A 19296-nucleotide genomic window follows, 5' to 3' on the forward strand; every position below is an offset into this window, starting at 1 on the left:
CAGCCAGAGCAGAGAGGCCAACCCGGAGCAGGGAGCCCGCCGACTTCCTGGAGGAGCTGGAGCCCATGCCTGGGTGGCACTGGCCGGGACAGTCGGGGAAGGAGATGGGATAGACGTCAGGCAGGGGCGGGTGGGACAGGGGATGGGGAGCCTCTGCTGGAAGGGAGGTGGGAGAGTGGGGCCGGGGCCGGACGCCGTGGATCTTGTCTAACACGAAGGCCATGCTTAGTCCTGAGACCACTGGAGAGCCATGTTTTTAAAAGCAGTCACCTGGCATGAACTCTTTCTGGCTGGCGAAGCAGGCGTTCGAAGGAAGCAAGAGCAGAGTGAGCCCGGGGAGCCCGGGGAGCCGGCGGGGGGGGCCTGGGGCTGGGACCTGGGCAGCAGGGGGCAGGAGGAGAGGCAGGACTGTGGGGACTTGGGGGATGCTGGAGCATGAGGGGGGGTCGCAGACGACTCCCAGACTGCTGGGGCTGGCACAGGGAGGCAGATTTGGGCTGGAAAACCCTGTGTGAGACCAAGGAAAGGAGAAATCCAAGACGACACCGTGTGATCTACAGGGGGACTTAGAGCCGTGACCTCGGGCGGGCAGCAGACACTGGGCTCCACACCAGTGAGGCAGGGGAAAAAGAAGAAGACAAAAGGGCCCCTGGGCTTTCTCAAGAAATAGCAAGGTTCCAGGCGTTGGAGAAGGACACTGCAGGGTCCTGCTGGCAGGACAAGCCCAGCGGCTTGGCTTATGTTAGTGACCTGGTGTCACCCACAGGGCTTGGGGGGACAGGCGAGGCTGGGGCGTGTGAAACTGAGGGGCCCGCGGGCCGTGGTTGGGGCGTCCACAGGGCACAGGCGTGCTGAGAACGTGCCACATTTCAGGCCCTGTGCTTGGCCGTGGAACTTAGCTCTCATTTGCTTCGGAGTTTGAAAATGGGGAAACTGAGGCTCGGGGAGATGAAGCGGCTTGCACAAGATGGCGCACACAGCCAGCCCGGGGCAGGGTCGAGGTCTTAACTGGGGTGCATCTGACTCAGGTGCCGTGATCTCGGGGGAAGGCAGTGGGAAGGGGTTGGTTGAAAGGAAGGATGCGCTTGAATGTGTCTTTTTAAAAAGAAAATATTTATTTATTTACTTGAAAGGCAAAGTTGTAGAGAGAGAGAGAGAGAGAAATAAAAGATCCTCCCCTCCATCCACTGGTTCACTTCCCAAGTGGCCACAACGGTCAGGGCTGGGCCAGGCTGAAGCCAGGAGCCTGGAGCTCCACCCAGGTCTCCCACGTGGGTGCAGGGCCCAAGCACTTGAGCCATCCTCTGCTGCTTTCCCAGCCATTAGCAGGGAACTGGATCAGAAGTGGAACAGCCGGGACTCGAACTGGCACCCATATGGGATGCTGGCGCCACAGGCCACGGCTTCACCTGCTATGTCACAGCACCAGACCCTTGAATGGGTAAGGAAGGCGACGTCTCCTGCCTGCCCTGTACAGTGACCATGGCAGGCGAGATGAGGGCCCCGCACAGTCACGCTGACCAAGGCCTCCTCTGCCTGCCGCTGGCGGGAACAGCTTCATCTGTCAGCTTGGAGGTGTGGACCCCGGGAGCTAAACACCAATTAACCACCCGAGGTTCCGGATTAAGGAGCGTCAGTGCCTCAGCCCGAGGCAGGCTCATTTGCCAGCCACTGGCTGAGCAGCAGCGAAAGTGTTTCTGGCTTAAGAGGACCCGGCTGCGATTTATCAGACATCTGCTTGGAGCCCAGTTAAGCCGCCCAGGGCAGCGCGGTGAGGGTGGGAGGGGCCGGGGGCGGGGCTGTGGTGCTGACATGGGCGGTGGCCTGGGCACCTGGTGGGTGAAGGCAGAGACTGGGAGCCACACTGTCTGGTTTGCATCCTGCCTCCTGCACGCCAGGGCTGCGATCTGCTGCATCTCTGTGGCTGCAGAGCTGAGCTCTGGCTGGGCAGGGCCCCACTGTGTCCTGGGGAGGCAGCCAGAGGCATACGGCCCGGTGTGTGCTGTCACCCATGGCAGCCTCCTGGGCTTCCAAAGCCGGAAAGTCGCCAGCCCTGTGTGTTCAGGCTCAGCCCAGGCAGGGCAAGGCTCCCATACTTCTCGGGGCCATCTGTGAGGTGAGCAGGTCCTGCCTCTTTATAGGCTTAGGTTAGCTTGAGGGCCAGCACCAGGGGGTTTGGCCTAGACGTCCCCTCTGGGCCCCGCTGGCTGGGATGACCTCAGGCACCAGTCCAGCTCCCTGACCCTGGCTTGGGCTCAGCACCTCAGGCAGCCAGGGAGCAGGCAGTCCTGGGGACAAGGACTTTTGTTACCTTGAGGCCACAACCCATAGCCGGTGCTCCTGGTGCCTGCCCTGGGCCAAGGATGGGTCTGGTCCGCTGGATGATGAAGGCAACCTTACCTGTTTCTGCCTGCCGGGGCAGACCGGCCCTCCCTCCCTAGCCAGCCCCTCCCCTCCTCGGCCCTGAGCCAGCTCACACCTGTCCTCCAGCCCCTAGGCCTGGCTCAAGGTCCAGCGAAGACCACTGCAGACCCAGTCGCACTCCATCACCGGGGGTCGCCCTGTCCCCATCCCCGGGGAATCGGGTGCGTGCCTGGTCCGCTAAGCGCTCTGCATCACCTGCTCGGCCTAACTAGCCATAGACAGAGGCAGCTACCCAGCAAGGGTCCAGGAGCCCACCAGGAGCACTGGGGATACTGGGCTTTGGAAACCTGCCAGAGACGCCGGGCCTGCGCTGGGCCCACTCCCACCTGTCTGACCTCAGGCAAATTACTTCCTGCCTCTGTGAAATAGAAGCGGAACACAGAACACAACCTGGCTGCCTGCGTTTTGGTGCAAACACCACACCAAAGGGCTTGTACCAAGCGCCTGCTGCCCTGGCTCTCAGTGGCGGCTCAGCGGATGTCCCCGCCCTCTGTCCCAGGAGACGGGTTGGGAGGAGCCTCTCATTTCGGGCAAGGTGGATGCGGCAAGGTCCAGGTGCCCGGCGCAGCTGCCTGGCTGGGTGACCTCACAGACCTTGTTTCTGCGGCAAAGCCAGGTACGCCGTGGGGTGGCTCTGTTCCCCGGAGCCCCCACTGCTCTGCCAGGGAGGCGAAGGCAGGCACAGGGTCCTTCTGTCCACCAGGGCGCTCCCGCAGCGCTGCCCGGTACATAGCACGTGCTCCGTGAGGTTTTGTGTTTTATTTTTTCAGATGGGCCGGCGCCGCGGCTCACTAGGCTAATCCTCCGCCTAGCGGCGCCGGCACACCGGGTTCTAGTCCCAGTCGGGGCGCCGGATTCTGTCCCGGTTGCCCCTCTTCCAGGCCAGCCCTCTGCTGTGGCCCGGGAGTGCAGTGGAGGATGGCCCAGGTGCTTGGGCCCTGCACCCCATGGGAGACCAGGAAAAGCACCTGGCTCCTGGCTCCTGCCATCGGATCGGTGCGGTGCGCCGGCCGCAGCGCGCCGGCCGCGGCGGCCATTGGAGGGTGAACCAACGGCAAAGGAAGACCTTTCTCTCTGTCTCTCTCTCTCACTGTCCACTCTGCCTGTCAAAAAAATAAATAAATAAATAAAATAAAAAAAAATTTTTTTTCAGATGTACTTATTTATTTGAAGGCAAAGTTACAGAGAGGCAGAGGCGGGGAAAGAGAGAGAGAGAGAGAGAGAGGTCTTCCATCTGCTGGTTCACTCCCTAGATAGTCACAATGGCTGGAGCTGCACCAATCTGAAGCCAAGAGCCAGGAGCTTCTTCCGGGTCTCCCATGTGGGCGCAGGGGCCCAGGGACTTGGGCCATCCTCCACTGCTTTCCCAGGCCATGGCAGAGAGCTGGATCAGAAGTGGAGCAGCCAGGACTCCAACCGGCACCCATGTGGGATGCTGGCACTGCAGGTGGTGGCTTTACCCGCTACACCACAGTGCTGGCCCCTCGTGAGTATTTCTAACATGAGTGTAACATGAAATGTAAAACAAAGGATCTTTTTAAAATTTTATTTACTGGGCCAGCATTGTGGCATCGCAGGTTAAGCTACCACCACGTGGGTGCTGGTTTGAGACCTGGCTGCTCCACTTCCAATCCAGCTCCCTGCTAATGCACCTGGGAAAGCAGGGGAAGGTGGCCCAAGTCCTTGGACCCCTGCACTCACATGGGAGACCCAGAGGCTCCAGGCTCCTGGCTTTGGCCCGGCCTAGCCCCAGCCATTGCAGCCACTTGGGGAGTGAACAAGCAGTTGGAAGAGTCTCTCTCCGTCTCTCCTCCTCTCTCTATAACTCTGCCTTTCAAATAAATAAAAAATAAATCCAAAACAATTATTTATTTGCGAGGCAGAGAGAGATACACAGGCCGAGAGCTCCCATCTGCCGGTTCACTCCCTAAATGCCTACACTGGCCAGGGCTCCCAGGTGGGTGGCAGGGACCCAGCTCCTAGAGCCATGACCGCTGCCTCCTGGGGTCTACATGAACAGGAGGCTGCAGTCGGGATCCTGAGCTGGAGCTGAACCCAGGTTCCCCAGTGTGAGGTGGGGGTGTCTGCATTGCCAGGCCGAATGTCAGCTCAGAAGCAAAGGAGATGAACCCTTGTGAAATCCACAAACGCGGATTGCTTCCTGCCACAGGCTGGGCAGGACTCAGCCCTGTGGGGGAGCCTCCGCTGTGCCCCGCCCCGGCCCCCCCACTCCTGCCCCCCGCCCAGCCCCTCCCAGCCCGCTCAGGCCCTCGGGTGCATTTCTGATGCACTCCTGTGCCTGGGGCCCAGTTTCTCTGGCTGGCTCTTCAGACAGGCCTCGGGTTACAGGCAATGTCCTGGCTGGAAATGGGGTGAGGCAGACTGGCTGGCTGCCCACCAAGTGTTTGATGACTGACCCGTAAGCCGCCTTCCTGTGTCAAGTCTGTGTTTACCGTCTATACAGCCAGAGAGGGAATCGACAGACTCTTCATTTGTCCCAGGGGCCAGGCCTCAGGGCCCAAGGCTCCAGGAGCCACTTCTTCCCCACCAAATGCAGTCTGGGCTGGCCAGAGGCCCGGGAGGTCTCAGCGGTCAGTCCCAGTGCCCTGGACACACACACACACACACACACACACACGGTGGTCTGGGGTGGTTTCACACACACACACACACACACACGGTGGTCTGGGGTGGTTTCACACACACACACACACACACACACACGGTGGTCTGGGGTGGTTTCACACAGACACACACACACACACACACACACATACACAGTGGTCTGGGGTGGTGTCACACACACACACACACACGGTGGTCTGGGGTGGTGTCACAGCCCCAGCACGCTCCATTCTATCAACACAGGGCTGCCTCCTAGCGGATCAGATGGGACCTCCAGACGCCCTCGGAGGCCCCCACGCCTTGGCCCCCTCAGTCCGTGGCCAGAAAACCTAAGTCCCGAGGATGAATTCCGTGGACCCTTTCCTGACAGGTGGCGCACTGTCCTCAGGGCTCAGAGCTCCAGGGAGCCGTCAGCTGAACCCCAGGGAGCTGGGTGGACGACACCGGCCTCACCTTTCCCTCCTGGGTGATCCCTGCAGGCGGGCGGGGAGGCCCAGCGAAGCAGGTGCCAGGAGAAGGGGCCCATCCCTCCTGCCCCTGCCCCTCCGCTTGCCCTGGACTCCTCCCAGGAGGCGTGGCCAAGGGAGGCTGTGTTCAGGCCCAGGCCCAGCAGAGTCCCTGCGAGAGGACAAGCTCACAGGTGCCCCTGGGCCGGAAGTGGGCGGGCTCAGCTGAAGGGTGTCAGGAGCAGCCTGGGGAAGGGACAGTTGCCTGCCCTCTGCACCCCCGCACCCTCCCCTCACTCAGCACCCATCTTGCCCACAGCAGCTTGGGCCCATGGGGACACTTAACTCAGGGCGGCCTCACTTCCCTCCCGGTCCCTGCTGCCCTGGTGGGCTTGGGCTTCCTCCCACAATGGGGTCCCGGGGCAGCCCAGGGCCGCAGGAGACCTTGTTTCTCCAGGGTCTGGGGAGTACTGGCTTCAGTTTCCCTCAGATCTGGGTGTCTGGTGCAGCGGGTGACCACTGCTCGGGATGCCTGCATCCCATGTTGGTGTGTGTGGGCTCGAGCCAGGCTCCACTTCTGATCCGGTTTCCTGCTAATGCTCACCTTGGGAGGCAACAGGTGCCAGCTGCAGTACTGGGCCCCTGTCACTGACACGGAGGACCCCGATGGAGCGCCAGGCTCCTGGCTTCAGCCTGGCTCAGCTCTGGCTGTTGCAGGCATATAGAAGATCTCCCTCTCCTTCTACCTTTCAGATACAGTGTTGTCAAAATACCATGATTCAGATCTGAACCCCAGCAAGCTGGCCTCCGAAAGCAGCCGGGGAGTCCAGCGTAGTGTGGGGAAGTGGGTGGCGGCCGTCTGGGACGGCCTCCTTGGGGAAGGGCGGGGAGGGGCAGGCGGAGACCTCCCTTTGGCTTCCCCTGTGAGCAGACCCCTGCCACAAGGGCGCTTCCTTTGGCCCATCCCCAGCCCGCAGCCAACAGAGCACCTGTCCCCGCGGGCAGGGTGGCCACCGCGGAAAAGCCTCCAGCCCTGGCCGCTGCACCGTCTCCTGGGCTTCTCTAACAACCGCCACAGCTGCTGCCTTCACACAGCTTTATTTTCTTACAGTTCCGGAGGCCAGACTTTTAGGTTCAGTCTCACTGAGCCACAGGCAAGGTGCCAGCAGGGTCGGCTCTCCTGGAATTCTGAGTAGAGAACCATTTCTTTGCCTCTCCAGCTTCCTCGGCTCGCCGCCCCCTCCTGGGGTTGCGCCAGCTTCTTGCTTCCGTCCATCAGCGCAGCTCCCACTTCCGCTCACGTCTCCGGCTTCCGCTGGTAGGATCCCTGCGACTGCACATCCCACCCGAGCACCCAGGGTACTCTCCTCCGCCACGGCCCTGGGACGCAGCGTCACTACAGAGCCCCTCTGCCATCCAAAGCGAGGGTCACGGGATCCTGGATTTCATGACAGACACTCAGCAGCCACCAGCAGCCTCCTACACCCAGGCTGCAAACTGCCACACCCTCCTGGGGCTCCGACGGCTGGGAGGAAAGGGGCTGCAGACTGCTTCGGGCTCGGCAGGGTCCTAGCATGGTATTTTTAAGGCGTAAGCATCACCAACCCTCCCCCTTCCAGCTACGAAAGCTCACTGCAGTGTCTCCTCAAAGGTCAGGCGACAAGTCCGTCTCACAAGGCCAAACCTGAGGCCCAGTGGCAGTGCCCGTGGCCTCTCCTAAGCCAACATGGCAGGGAAGGAACAGAGGAGGCTCTGGGGCCTGCTGAGGGCCCCAGGGAGGCCGTGGGACAGGCGGAGCCCACGGGATAGTGCCTGTCACACAGAGCTGCAGCGTCCCTGCAGAGACTGGTCTGGCGCTGCAGGAGCCGGAGGAGGGGGTGGGGGACAATGGTCCTGGCCCACAGAGGTGATGGAGACCAGGGGAGCAGTTCTGAGATCGCAGAAATCATGCCTCTGCCCCCAGCATCTGGGGGTGAAGGTCAAGTCCTCGCCAGACACCCGGCTGTTGCTTTGAATGAGCGCAGTGGGGGCAGGAAGGGGCAGTGGCAGAGCGAGGAGGCAGGACCCTCTCTTGCTACCTCTTCTCCATGTTCTGCATCTGCAGACTCAGAGAGGTAAAGCTGGCCAGGAGGTCGGTCACTTCGTCCACCTGCAGGACAAAGCCCAGGCTGGTCCAGGGTGCCAGGGTGCCCGTTCCCTGCCCCCAACGCCGCAGAGAAGGCAGGCGTGGCTCCTCCTCCTGGGCCACCCGCTGGGCTGACTACAGAACAGCTGACCAAGCTTCCTACTCGACAGCAGGCGGTCTGGGGCTGCCCAGGAGAGCTGGCCACGCACGGGCAGAGGCTTGCGGGCCGCGGGGGCTGCCGCCCCGCAGGCTCAGCCCGACTCGAGGTCAGACTGCAGCGGCTGGGTGCACTGGCCCCGAGGCTGCGGCTCACCTGCTCTTTGGTGCTTGTCATCTGCAGGCGGGTGCAGAGGTCATCCAGCCGCTCGCGCTGCTCGTGGCGCCCCAGGCGCTCCAGGTACTCCCTCAGCATCTGGATGATCTGGAACAGAAGGTGAGCCGGCTACCCAGGCCCCCCCTGGGGACACGGGGGCCCAGGCTGCCGCCAGCAGGCACCGCGGAGCAGGGGCCAGCGCGGGCACCCGTGCGGGAGGGCGGCGCCGAAGGCGGCTCACCTGCTTCACCTCCAGCCGCACGGCCTCCAGGCACTGGGAGTGGCCCTCCTGCAGGATGCTCAGCTTCGACTTGGCCAGGTGCAGGGGCGTGCGGCCAGCTCGGTCCAGGGCGTCGACCCGGGCGCCTGCGAGGACAGGCGGGAGCCATCACGCTGGGCGAAGGTGAGGACGGGGGAGGGGAAGAAGCCACCTACCTCCTCGCAGCAGGGTGGTGATCACAGGCACGTGGTTGGTGCAGGCCGCTGGGGAGGAGCAGACGCAAGAATTCAGAACCCGGGGCCCAGCGTCGCGGCGCAGTGGGCACAGCTGCCGCCTGCAGTGCCGGCGTCCCCTGCGGGCGCCGGTTTGAGTTCCGGCTGCTTCACTTTTTTTTTTTTTTTTTTTTTTAAGATTTATTTACTTATTTGAAAGAGTTACAGAGAGGGAGAAGCAGAGGCAGAGAGACAGAGAGAGGTCTTCTATCCGCTGGTTCACTCCCCAAATGGCTGCAATGGCCAGGTCTGGGCCAAAGGCAGGAGCTTCATCCAAGTCTCCCACGGGGGTGCAGGGGCCCAAGCACTTGGGCCGTCCTCTGCTGCTTTTCCTGCTGGATTGCAAGTGGAGCACCCAGGACTCCAACTGGCGCCCACAAGGATGCCAGAGCTGCAGGCGGAAGCTTTACTCGCTACGCCACAGCCCCGGCCCCGGCTGCTTCACTTCTGATCCAGCTCCCCGCTAGTGGCCTGGGAAGAGCAGCGGAAGACGGCCCAACTGCTTGGGCTCCTACCACCGATATGGGGGCCTGAAGAAGCTCCTGGCTCCTGGCTTCAGCCTGGCCCAACTCTGGGGAGTGAATCAGTGGATGGAAGATCGCTCTCTGTCTCTCCCTATCTCTCTGCAACTCTTTTAAATGAATAAATCTATATACATATAAAAAGAGTTCGGTACCCTCAGCCTGGCCCTGTGTGCCTGCAAGAGGGAGCATGCCTGTGCCAAGTGACGCCCCCTGGGGAAGGGTCACCAAGGTGTCAGCTGGGCAGGACTCGGCCATCAAGTCCAAGTCCCTCCCTGCATGGCCGAGGAAACTGAGGCCTGCAGATGGGACCTGCCCGGCACGAGTGACAGTGCAAGCCGGTGAGGGGCGCAACCAGCCAAGGCCTCGGGCCACATCTGCCCAGTGGGGCTGCCAGAGCAGCTGTGCTGAGGGCAGAGCCGACTCCCGAGAGCCTGGAAAGCCGTGGACCCAGGCCGGTGGGACAGCAGCCGGGGATCGGGCTCTCCCCCCACCCCACGCTGGGAGAACCTGCTGGGAGCCCGTCTATGCAGCCCAGCAGCTGTCTGGGCCTCAGGAGGCGCTTACCCAGGTGGAGCGGTGTGTTCCCCAGCCCGTCTCGCTGGTTGGGATCGGCCCCGTGGTCCAGGAGGAGCTGCACTGAAAAGAGGGAAGCCCAGGAGGCCTGTGGGAGGCGCCTGTCATCCCCGCTTCCCGCCACGGTGAGGCAGGGGGCGCCCCTCCTACGCTAGCGAGGCCTTGCGCAGAGTGTGGGACCCAGATGGCACAGCGCCTCCCTGTTGTCCCCCCACTAGTCACCACTTGCTCACACACTCAGCCACCCACTGACTCAACGGGATTCATGTGCAGGACTCTAGGGCAGGACCTGGGGGCTCCAGGGGCCTCCTGGCCTTGGCAGGTGTTGTGGGTCCCAGACCTCACAGCTGAGCGTTCTCCCAATAGCAGTGGCTGCAGGCATGGGCTCTCAAGGGCGTGTTTCGTCCTCCACAGCGAGGCCTGTGGACGATGTCACCCTGCCCTCCTGGGTGGTCTCTGGGCCCCCTGAGCGCCAGGGCTGTGCCATCGGCCGGGTTTGCCTACTGCCTGATGGACGGGCTGAGTCTAGGACAGGGAACAGGGCGACCAGGCTGAGCCTCACGTGATATCCAGGAAGTATTGAGAGGCGTCACGGGTGTAAATGTGAAAGCCACAGTAGTCAGGCTCTGGGAGAACACCCAGCACCCCCGACAAGCGACAAGCAGAGGAGAAGACTGATACATTGTCCTTCCTAAAACACCGTGTAACTCAAAAGACGTCCCTCAGAGAACAAAAGGCAGGCTAAGCACGTCATCCTTTACGTCAGGGACTTCTGTGCAGAACACAAAACGCTGCAGTTCTAAAGACATCTTGCATGGGAAAATGGCCCAAGGACTTGAACAGACACGCACAAAGGAGGATGTTGAAATGGCCAGTAAGTGCTGGCGCGGAGAAATGCAAATTAGACCCCAGCCAGAACGCTAAGTGGCAAAGACAGAGAGGGCTCCGGCAGGGGTGTGGGCAGGCGTGGCGCTCTCGGCCCCTCAGCACCCACCTGGGGAGAGAGCCGCCAGGCTTCCACTCCGGACGTCGCCCCCTACAGGTGAGGGCGTGTACGTACAAGAACCGTCACCTGGAAACCATGCCAATGCCAATGGCCCAGCAGGATGGGGCCGGGGCTGTGTCACACCGGGACGTGGGGAGGCAAGCTCCCGGCACACACACGCAAGCACGGATGGTCGCGCGGACATAGCGGTGACCGAAAGAGCACGCCGGGGGCTTCCACGGACGTGAACTCCACAGACAGGGAACCCCAGTCGTGGTGGACACGGTCCCCCCGGGGGAGAGGACTGGGAGAGATTCTCCATCTTGATCTGGTGGTGGCTCCCCCACAGTGTGAGCACACGCACGCACACACACACACACACCACAAGTCACACCATAATTTTTCAAAAGACACCTTTAATAAAAGGAGCCACTGCTGTGGCTGCCTGAGCCAGCGGTGCCTGAATGAAGACCTCTGAGGCCTGGGCCTGCCCCTGCCCGGTCTTCACCCTGGGGAGGGCGAGGGCCAGGGCACTTGGGTGCCAGGCTGCCAGTCCCCAGCACACGTGGGCATCCTGAGGCTGTGCAGCCAGCCGCGCCTCCCCCCGCCCCGAGACACTGCTTGCCACGCCTGCCCCCTCCTCCCCCAGGACTCACCAATGCGGTCATTGCCATTGCAGGAGGCGAAGTGGAGAGCCGTGCGGCCCTTGTCGTCGGCTGCGCAGGGATCCGCGCCGTCTTCCAGAAGCTGCTGCACTGACGTCACCAAGACAGAGGGAGAGGACGGGCGAGAGAGCGGCAGTGTTAGCTCGGCTGCAGTCCCCGGCGGGCGGGGCGGGATGCTGGGGTCCCGGCAGACCAGGCCTGGACAGTGGGTGGGCACCCAGGAAGGTGCCGGCTCCACGGGGGCTGTCCTGGCGGGGGCTGGTCTCCTGAGGGCGCCGATGTGGGGGCCCAGACTGTGAGGAGGGGCAGAATGTCGCCAGAGGCTCCCGGGCCTCAGGTAAGAGGGTCTAGAGTGACAGACACCCCCAGCACAGACCGCGGCCCATCCTCAGCCTGGGGACGCGTCCGTTCCAGCTGGACTCGGCTCGGGGCAGCCTGCGGTGGACAGCGCGGGCTCTGCAGCCACACAGACCGAGCCGTGGGAGAAAAGAGAGGACTGCGCTGCCCACAGCACGGGGCAGCACGCAGAGCCGGCGGGAGAGCAAGGCCTGATGGGGACTCTAGTCCCCCTGCAAATGGACTGACCTGAGCCCTGCCAGCCGACAGCCACTCTGCTGAGATAACGGATGGGAAGTTCCTCCGCTGAGACGCAGAGGTGCTAGGAGACGGGAGGCATTGCGTGCTAGCGGCCACGTCCAGCGGGGACGGGAAAACTGCTGCCCAGCACCACTCACGCGAGGCCGCTGCAGTCTCGCCCGCAGCGCCCTCTGCAGCGCCCCTCACCCTGCTGCCCTAATCCCCACCCCAGCCAGAGCCGGGACGCGGGCACCAGCCAGGCAGGAACCCGCGGCGGAGCCCTCCAGGGCCTAGCAAGGGCCACGCCCCTTTTACAGGTCCTTTCTGATCCGAAGGCTCAGGCTCAGCCCAGAGAGAGCATCAAGGCCCAGGCTGCCTTCCCCAGGGAACAGGAGGCAACGCTGGGCATAAGCCTGCGTCACGGCTCCAGACCTCACACCTCCCGAACAAACACACCATTCAGCTTTCTGCAGGCTTTTACAACAGTGCCACTTTCTAGTCGAACACACACACACGTACGGTGAAGATCTATTTTTACTTATTTGAAAGGCAGAGTGACAAAGAGAGGGAGAGACAGAAAGAAAGAGATCTACCTCTGGCTCCCTCCCCAGGTGGCAGCAGCGGCCAGGCTGAAGCCGAGCGCCTAGAACTCCGTCTGGGTCTCCCACGTGGGTGCAGGGCCCAGGCACTGGCATTAGCAGGGAGCCGCAAGGAAGAGAGCAGCCGGGACTCGAACTCGTGCTCTGGAGCGGGATCCTGGCGATGTAGGTGGCAGCTTAGCTGCTGCACCACAGTGCCAGCCCCAAATGCTCCTAGCGTTTTATCTGTTTATAATTTGGGTGTCACTGTGCTTGCCATCAGCATTTGCCTAATGAACGCTACTGGCGGGCTGAATGAGGGAAGGAGGGCGGGGCTGCGCTGCGGCATAGCACCTGAGGCTGCCGCCTGCAGTGTCGGCATCCCACGAGTGCTGGTCCCAGTCCCGGCTGCTCCACTTCCAGTCCAGCTTCCTGCTAGTGCTGCTGGGAAAGCAGCAGGGGACAGCCCAAGATGCTGCATCCAAGAGGAGCAGCCAGGACTTGAACTGGCACCCATATGGGATGCCAGCGCTGCGGCTGGGGCTTTAACCCACAGCGTTGGCCCTGTAACATGCATACTTTTTAATGTAATATTCCCCAGAAAGTAACTTAAAACTGAAAAGCCAATGTGCAAATATATAACTAATTCTTACTTTGTCCCTTTGCAGTAATAGCACGCATCTGTTACAAATAGCGGCTACAATTCATTTCAAAAATCATGGTTCTGGGGCCGGCGCTGTGGCGCAGTAGGTTAATCCTCCACCCGCGGCACCGGCATCCCATATGGGTGCTGGTTCTAGTCCTGGCTGCCCCTCTTCCAGTCCAGCTCTCTGCTGTGGCCCGGGAGGGCAGTGGAGGATGGCCCAAGTGCTTGGGCCCGTGCACCCTCATGGGAGACCAGGAAGAAGCTCCTGGCTCCTGGCTTCAGATCGGCTCAGCTCCGGCCATTGTAGCCAATTGGGGAGTGAACCAGCAGATGGAAGACCTCTCTCTCTCTCTCTGCCTCTCTGTTAACTCTTTCAAATAAATAATTAAAAAAAAAAAAAAAAAAAAAAAAAAGCCTTGTGGAGCCGGTGTTGCAGTGCAGCAAATTAAGCCACTGTGTGCAACCCCAGCACCCCACGTGAGCGCAGACTCCATCCCGGCCGCTCCACTTCCGATCCAGCTCCTGCTAATGCACCTGGGAACGCAGCAGAAGACGCCCAGCGCTGGGGCCCCTGCACCCACTGCACCCATGGGGAGACCTGGATGCAGTGCCAGGCTCCTGGCTGCAGCCCAGCCCAGCACCAGCAATGTGGCCATCTGATGAGTGAACCAGCCGATAAAAGAGCTCTCTTCCTCTCTCTTTGTAACTCTGCCTTACAAGTGAAAAAATAAATCTGTTTTAGAAACATGTGGTTCGAACTGGAGAATGGGGTTATAAAGTGAGGCTTTGTTTTCCATCTCACAAGCTTTAAAAGAGCCAGACAGTAACGCATTAATTTTATAAGTAGGGAAAAATGCTTCCATGTCGAAAAAATATATGGTTAAAAATTCTATGAAAAATGTTTATGATACACAAAAAATTATGAATGCTACAAAATGCATACACAGCAGTTTGCAAGCCAATAAGGAAAATTCGTGTGCCTAGAAATAAGGACTGGAAGATGTTCACCAAAATAACAAACTATGCCCTTTGCTGACATTATGGATGTTTTTCTTGTATATTTCTCTAACATAAAAACTTTAAAAAATGTATTTGAAAGGCAGAGTGAAGAGAGATCTTCCAACACCCCTGCTTCACTCCCCAAACGCCCACAAGAACCACGGCTGGGCCAGGCCAAAGCCAGGAGCCAGGAGCTCCACCTGGGTCCCCCGTGGGTGGCAGGGACACAGGTCTCTGGGCCACCATCTGCCGCCTCCACACACACCAGGGGGAAGCCAGACCAGAGCAGCAGCAGCTGGAACTCAAACCAGCGCTGCCGTGTGTGACGCGGGCAAGCAAAGCCCTGGCTCAAGCATGGGGTCGCAATGCCTCCCCCTCGAGATGCTTTAAGCGCATTATTATGTTCATATTCAAAATACAAACCTGCCAAGAACACAGAACGTGGACCACAGAAGCACTAAACCCACGGGCTGCTTCCCCTCTCTGAACGGAAAGTCGCAGCACTTCTGCCAGAACTTGAACCTCACTTTCTGTGGAAGGTGAGTATGACCTAACACCCCCTGGCCACCCACTAGAGATATTTAAAACAATGCTTCGTATTTTTCCTTAAAAAACTTTCTAGGAGGCCAACTGTGGTGTAGCAGGCAAAGCCACCACCTGGGATGCCGGTGTGTGTCTGGGCTGCTCCACTTCCGATCCAGCTCCCTGCTAACGGCCTAGAGAAGCAGTGGAGGATGCCCAAGTGCTTGGGCCCCTGCACCCACGTAGGAGACCCGGAAGAAGCTCCTGGCTCCGGCTAGCCCAGGGCTGGCCATTTGGATGGAAGATATATCTCTCTCTCTCTCTCTCTCTCTCTCTCTCTCTCTCCTTCTCCCTCTGTCTCTCCTCTGTAACTCTTTGAAATAAATAAATAAGTCTTTAAAAAAATAAATAAATAAAAGCATTCCAGGTTCTGGCCGGCTGCTGCCCCAGGGACGGGAGCTCAGGGCCCAGGGACGGGAGCAGCTCAGGCCCACGGTGCGATGCCCCGGCTGTCCGCGTTACACGCGTGCCCCCTGCCCGCAGTAACTGGGCTCCTACACCCCGTGGCCCTCAACTGACGCTCCCGTTTCAGCTGTGGGTGCCAGCACGCCACCAGCAAACACAACACGTCCACTGGAGACAGGCGGAGCGAAGAAGGCCGCGTGCTCTCCCCGGAGCGGGTGGCGTGCGGCGCCCCCGGCAGAGCCGGGATCCGCGTGACTTCGCGGGTCCTCGCGAGTCAGAGAACTTTCCCTGCTCCAAGAACCCAGAAGCACAGGGGGCTGCCTCAGCCCTCGGTGCTGGCTGTGCAGATGGCGGGGGGGGGGCGAGCCCAGGAACGCAGGGCCCCCGGGGGCTGGGAGAGGAGCCTCCCGAAGACCCGCGCCCCTGCCCGCCGGCACTGCACGCCTCCCCCGGGTAGCTGTACAGCAACAAATCTGTGCTGTTGAAGCACTGCACGCTGGGGATTTATTAAAGCCTCCAGAAAACTGCCAGCGCCTCCCAGGAAGAGCTAAGTCCCTGGATACATGAAACACTTTGTCCTCTGGCTTGTCCTGCTACTGCCCTGCCCGCTAGGGGGGGCTGGAGAGCAAGAGGAAAGCCCGACAGGGCACGGTCCTGCAGGGGCCCACCGTGCCATTCACGGAAAACCACGTGCCCTCACCGGGCTCACACCGGGCGGCCCGTGCAGACGACCGCTGGCAGTCAAGGTCAGCGCTCACTGCCATCAGCCCGGAGGCTCCGAAATGAGCGCCCACCCTTTGCCAAAGACCGTGCTCGGATAGAGAAGTAGATCTGTACCATACCAGGGGCCCACAGGGTCGGAAATGCTATGACATCAGCAGGTGCGGGGGGCAGGCCAGCACGGGGCGGCTGGGGGCCTGTGCTGGCTGGGCTCACCCCCTGCCGGGTGTCTGCAGTTTGACAGGAAGCGCGGCTGGCCAGTGCCGGGGGCAGCAGGCAGGTGGTCCTCCCGGGCGTTGGCGACCCGGCTCTCTCCTTCCCCAGCCAGCCCACGGGTCCCCGGCGCTGGGCCCACTGCAGTACTCACCTGTTTCCACGTCATTGGCATTGGCCGAGTCCCTCAGCCTTTTCAGCGCTGTGAAGAGATGAAGACAATCGCTGTGATAACAGACGGAGGGCGGCTTCCCGGCGAGCCCACCCTGCCGCCGCGGAAGGACCCAAGGGGCCCTGGCACGCGCAGAAACGCGTATGCTGGCTGAAACCCGCATTCTGCAGCAAATCCTCCCGGCCCTGGGGCCCAGATGTCGTGTCCGGCCCTTGCCGTGGCTGGCGGGACAGGGCAAGCCGGCTGACCTCGGGGTCTCCACTGGCAAAGCAAGGCGGAGCGGTCCCACCAGCCGCGGCTGCAGACACTGGGGGCTCTCGGTGGGGGCTCTGCGCCGTTACGTGGGCAATCTCACGCTGGCTTTCTCCTCCCGAACAGGTCAGTCTCAAAGGAGACATTTTCCTAATTAGGCAAGGAGGCTGATCACCTAAGCCTGGTGATTCCTAAGCAGAAGTTTACTGCCGGTCCATGACACGACCTCTGTGTTGGAGAACACCATAGAGCACCTTTGTCATCAGAGAAATGGCCAAAAATGACACTTCCACACACAGCGAGTCCTACATGCATAGAGCAAGCGTCCATGTGCGGGGTCAGTCCCCGGATGCCTGCGAGGGCCAGGGCGGGCCTGGCAGCTCAGTCCAGGTCTCCCACACAGTGTGAGCCATCGCCGCCGCCTCCCAATGCCCACCCTGTGGGAAGGTGGAGCAGGAGCCAGGCGCCCCGCCGTGGGCTGCAGGCGGCCAGGACGGCACCCGCCTCCCTACGCGGCTGGGACAGCACTGCGAGCGCTCAGTCTTTAGCGACCACCAGACACGGCCGAGTCTCCGGGAGTCCCTGAAGGGGCCCTAAAAGCCCTCGTCCTTGGTTCTTCAGAGCCTCGGTTTCTACGCAGACGACGACACGCTGGACAAGCCCGAGCAAGGGGCTCGGCCTGGCTAGTCTGGGTTCCGGTACCGGAACAGCTCCCTGAGGCCCTACCGGGAGACAATTTCTCAGCCGGCACTGTGGTGCAGCGGGTTAGAGCCCTGGCCTGAAGCTCTGGCATCCCATATGGGCGCCGGTTCTAGTCCCGGCTGCTCCACTTCCAGTCCAGCTCTCTGCGGTGGCCTGGGAAAGCAGTGGAGGATGGCCCAAGTCCTTGGGCCCCTGCACCCGCGTAGGAGACCCGGAAGAAGCTCCTGGCTCCTGGCTTTGGATCGGTGCAGCTTGGCCGTTGCAGCCATCTGGGGAGTGAACCAGCAGACGGAAGACCTCTCTCTCTCTCTGTGTCTCTACCTCTCTCTGCTGTAACTCTTTCAAATAAATAAATAAATCTTAAAAAAAAAAAAAAGGCAATTTCTCAGAGCCTCAGCGTCACCCGTGCAATGGGAACGATTTCTCAACACGTTTTGTAGGATCACAGGTGGCCGCGCATCACCCGGCGGGCGTGGGGCAGGTAACGGCTAAGCCCTGCAACACCCCGGAAGGCGGCTACTACATCCATTTCACAGATGGGAAAACCGAGGCTGAGCAGCGTGGCAAAGCCGTGCCCCTAAACAGGAGGCTCTGAGACCACGGAGTATTCTCCAGCACCCCACTTCCTGGCCTACTAGCAAGCCCCCAGGGCGCGTCGCGGGAGGAGGCCCGAGCAAGCGCTCCGACCCCCAGCAGCCCTAACTGTGACCCTCACGCAGAGCAGCCGTCTGGGGGCGGTCAGGGCCCGGGTCGTCCCCCCGCCCCCGGCCACCCCGCGCCTCACCGTGCGCCTCCTTGCCCGTGGGCCCGAGCCGGCGGTGCGGCCTGGCCGCTCGCCGCAGCCGGCCGGCGGGGATCTTGCAGCGCAGCTCATCGCGCGGCTCCGCGTCCTGCTGCCACAGGACGTGGAGGTAGCGCAGCGGGGACTGCGCCCCGCCGGACGCCCGCGCCGCGAGGCCGCCGCCGCCGCCGCCGCCCAGCGCGGACCCGAGGTCGGCGAAGGAGAAGAGGCCCTCGGCGCCCGTCAGCGGCTCCGGCGCCACCGCGCACTCGCCCTCCGAGCTCGAGCGGCCCGAGCGCGGCTCGTCGTCCGCGCCCCCGGCGGCGGCTGCCATGGCAACCCTCGGCGCGGGCCTGGCCGCCACAGCCTCGTTCCCGACCGGCCAACGGACCCACTTCCCTCCGCCCCAAGCCTCGCTGTCAGCGAGCAAGCGGGCGGGCCGGGCCTGCAACCACGGCAACGGAGCGCGGGCGGGCTCTGGCCGCCGGAGCGGCCCGGACCAATGACGACGCCTCTCGCTGAAACCCCAACAGCCAATCGGGAAGGCAGCGCATAGTACAAGCAAAAGAATTGGACGGGGGTTTCTGGCAGCGTGAGTGGCGGACGTAGCGACCAATCACAAATTTGAGATGCCCGCCGTCCCGGCCGTACGTCGCTACCGGAGCCAATAAAACAGCTGAATTTAAGAAGCGTTCCCCCCGCAACAAAGATAACGGGCAGGCGCCTCAGCCAATCACAAAGGGAGAAAATGAAGCAGCCACACTCGTATAGATGGGCTTTATTTAAAATCAATGAATGAAAAGGTAGGGAAGGGGCGCTATGTTAAGACGTAGAAGTATTTCCACGAGCTGTGCGGGAATAGACTTCCTTTCCTCGGGGTGGCCCCAGCGTTGCTCGCCGACTGACTCCACGAGATACGTCAGAGGCGCGGTTCCGCCCGCGAGCAGCCGCGGCACCGCGTCCCGACACAGGAAGTGGGCGCTCCCCACGGCCCTCGCAGGCCGCGCGCCTTCGTCCCTCGTGCCTCTGTGTAAAGACGCATTTCAAGGGCAGAGTTGCAGGGTCAGAGAGCGCTTCCATCCGCTGGTTCACTCCCCAAACGGCCACAACGGCCGGGGCCCTAACCAGGAGCTTTTTCCGGGTCTCCCGCGTGGGTGCAGGTCCCAGGGACTCGGCCCACCTTCTGCTGCTTTCCCAGGGAATTGGAAGGGAGCGGGACTGGAAGTGGAGCGGCCGGGACTCGAACCAGCGCCCTTACAGGATGCTGGTGCTGCAGGCAGTGGCTTACCCGTGAACCCTCCCCCACAGCTGGATGGCGCGTCCGGGTTCTGTCGGTTCTGTCGTGCTCACGGAACAGCGTCGCTGTACGATGTGGGCTACCTGTGCCCGGTCACTGACAGGACGGAAGGAATCGGAGGAAAGCGACCAGCGTAATGGGCCGTGTGCCACCCTGTCCCGGATAATGTGCCATCACTCGCTGCTCCCTCAGAAGAGCCTG

At 61.5% G+C, this 19296-nt stretch overlaps 1 protein-coding gene across 6 annotated transcripts; it reads right to left on the reverse strand.

Moving 5' to 3' along the window:
* Positions 1–6577: 6577 nt before the first annotated feature.
* On the reverse strand, positions 6578–18268 carry ANKRD54 (ankyrin repeat domain 54). 6 transcript variants are annotated; one of them, XM_070052918.1, is made up of 8 exons: positions 17802–18267; positions 16046–16093; positions 11164–11262; positions 9514–9580; positions 8369–8505; positions 8175–8299; positions 7934–8041; positions 6578–7644 (listed from the first exon to the last, which is right to left on the reverse strand). In XM_070052918.1, exons 1-8 carry the CDS (start codon positions 18130–18132, stop codon positions 7570–7572), a joined length of 990 nt encoding a protein of 329 aa, XP_069909019.1. In that variant the 5' UTR covers positions 18133–18267; the 3' UTR covers positions 6578–7569. The 6 variants fall into 6 exon arrangements, with proteins under 6 accessions (XP_069909019.1, XP_051696010.1, XP_008250238.2 ...); XM_051840050.2 differs by having other exon boundaries at positions 8369–8416; positions 17802–18266; XM_008252016.3 differs by having other exon boundaries at positions 8369–8416; positions 9514–9585; positions 17802–18263.
* Between the last annotated feature and the right edge of the window lie 1028 nt (positions 18269–19296).

This window comes from Oryctolagus cuniculus, chromosome 11 (assembly GCF_964237555.1).
Source record: "Oryctolagus cuniculus chromosome 11, mOryCun1.1, whole genome shotgun sequence".
NCBI lineage: Eukaryota > Metazoa > Chordata > Mammalia > Lagomorpha > Leporidae > Oryctolagus > Oryctolagus cuniculus.

Bases quoted from the DNA above. Each gene is read 5' to 3' on its own strand.
- ANKRD54 (XM_070052918.1), bottom strand. From the start codon at position 18,132: ATGGCAGCCGCCGCCGGGGGCGCGGACGACGAGCCGCGCTCGGGCCGC. The intron at 8,300-8,368 runs GTAGGTGGCTTC...CTGTCCTCGCAG, and splicing joins CACCACCCTGCTGCGAGGAG to GCGCCCGGGTCGACGCCCTG. The intron at 8,042-8,174 runs GTGAGCCGCCTT...CTTCTGTTCCAG, and splicing joins TGCGGCTGGAGGTGAAGCAG to ATCATCCAGATGCTGAGGGA.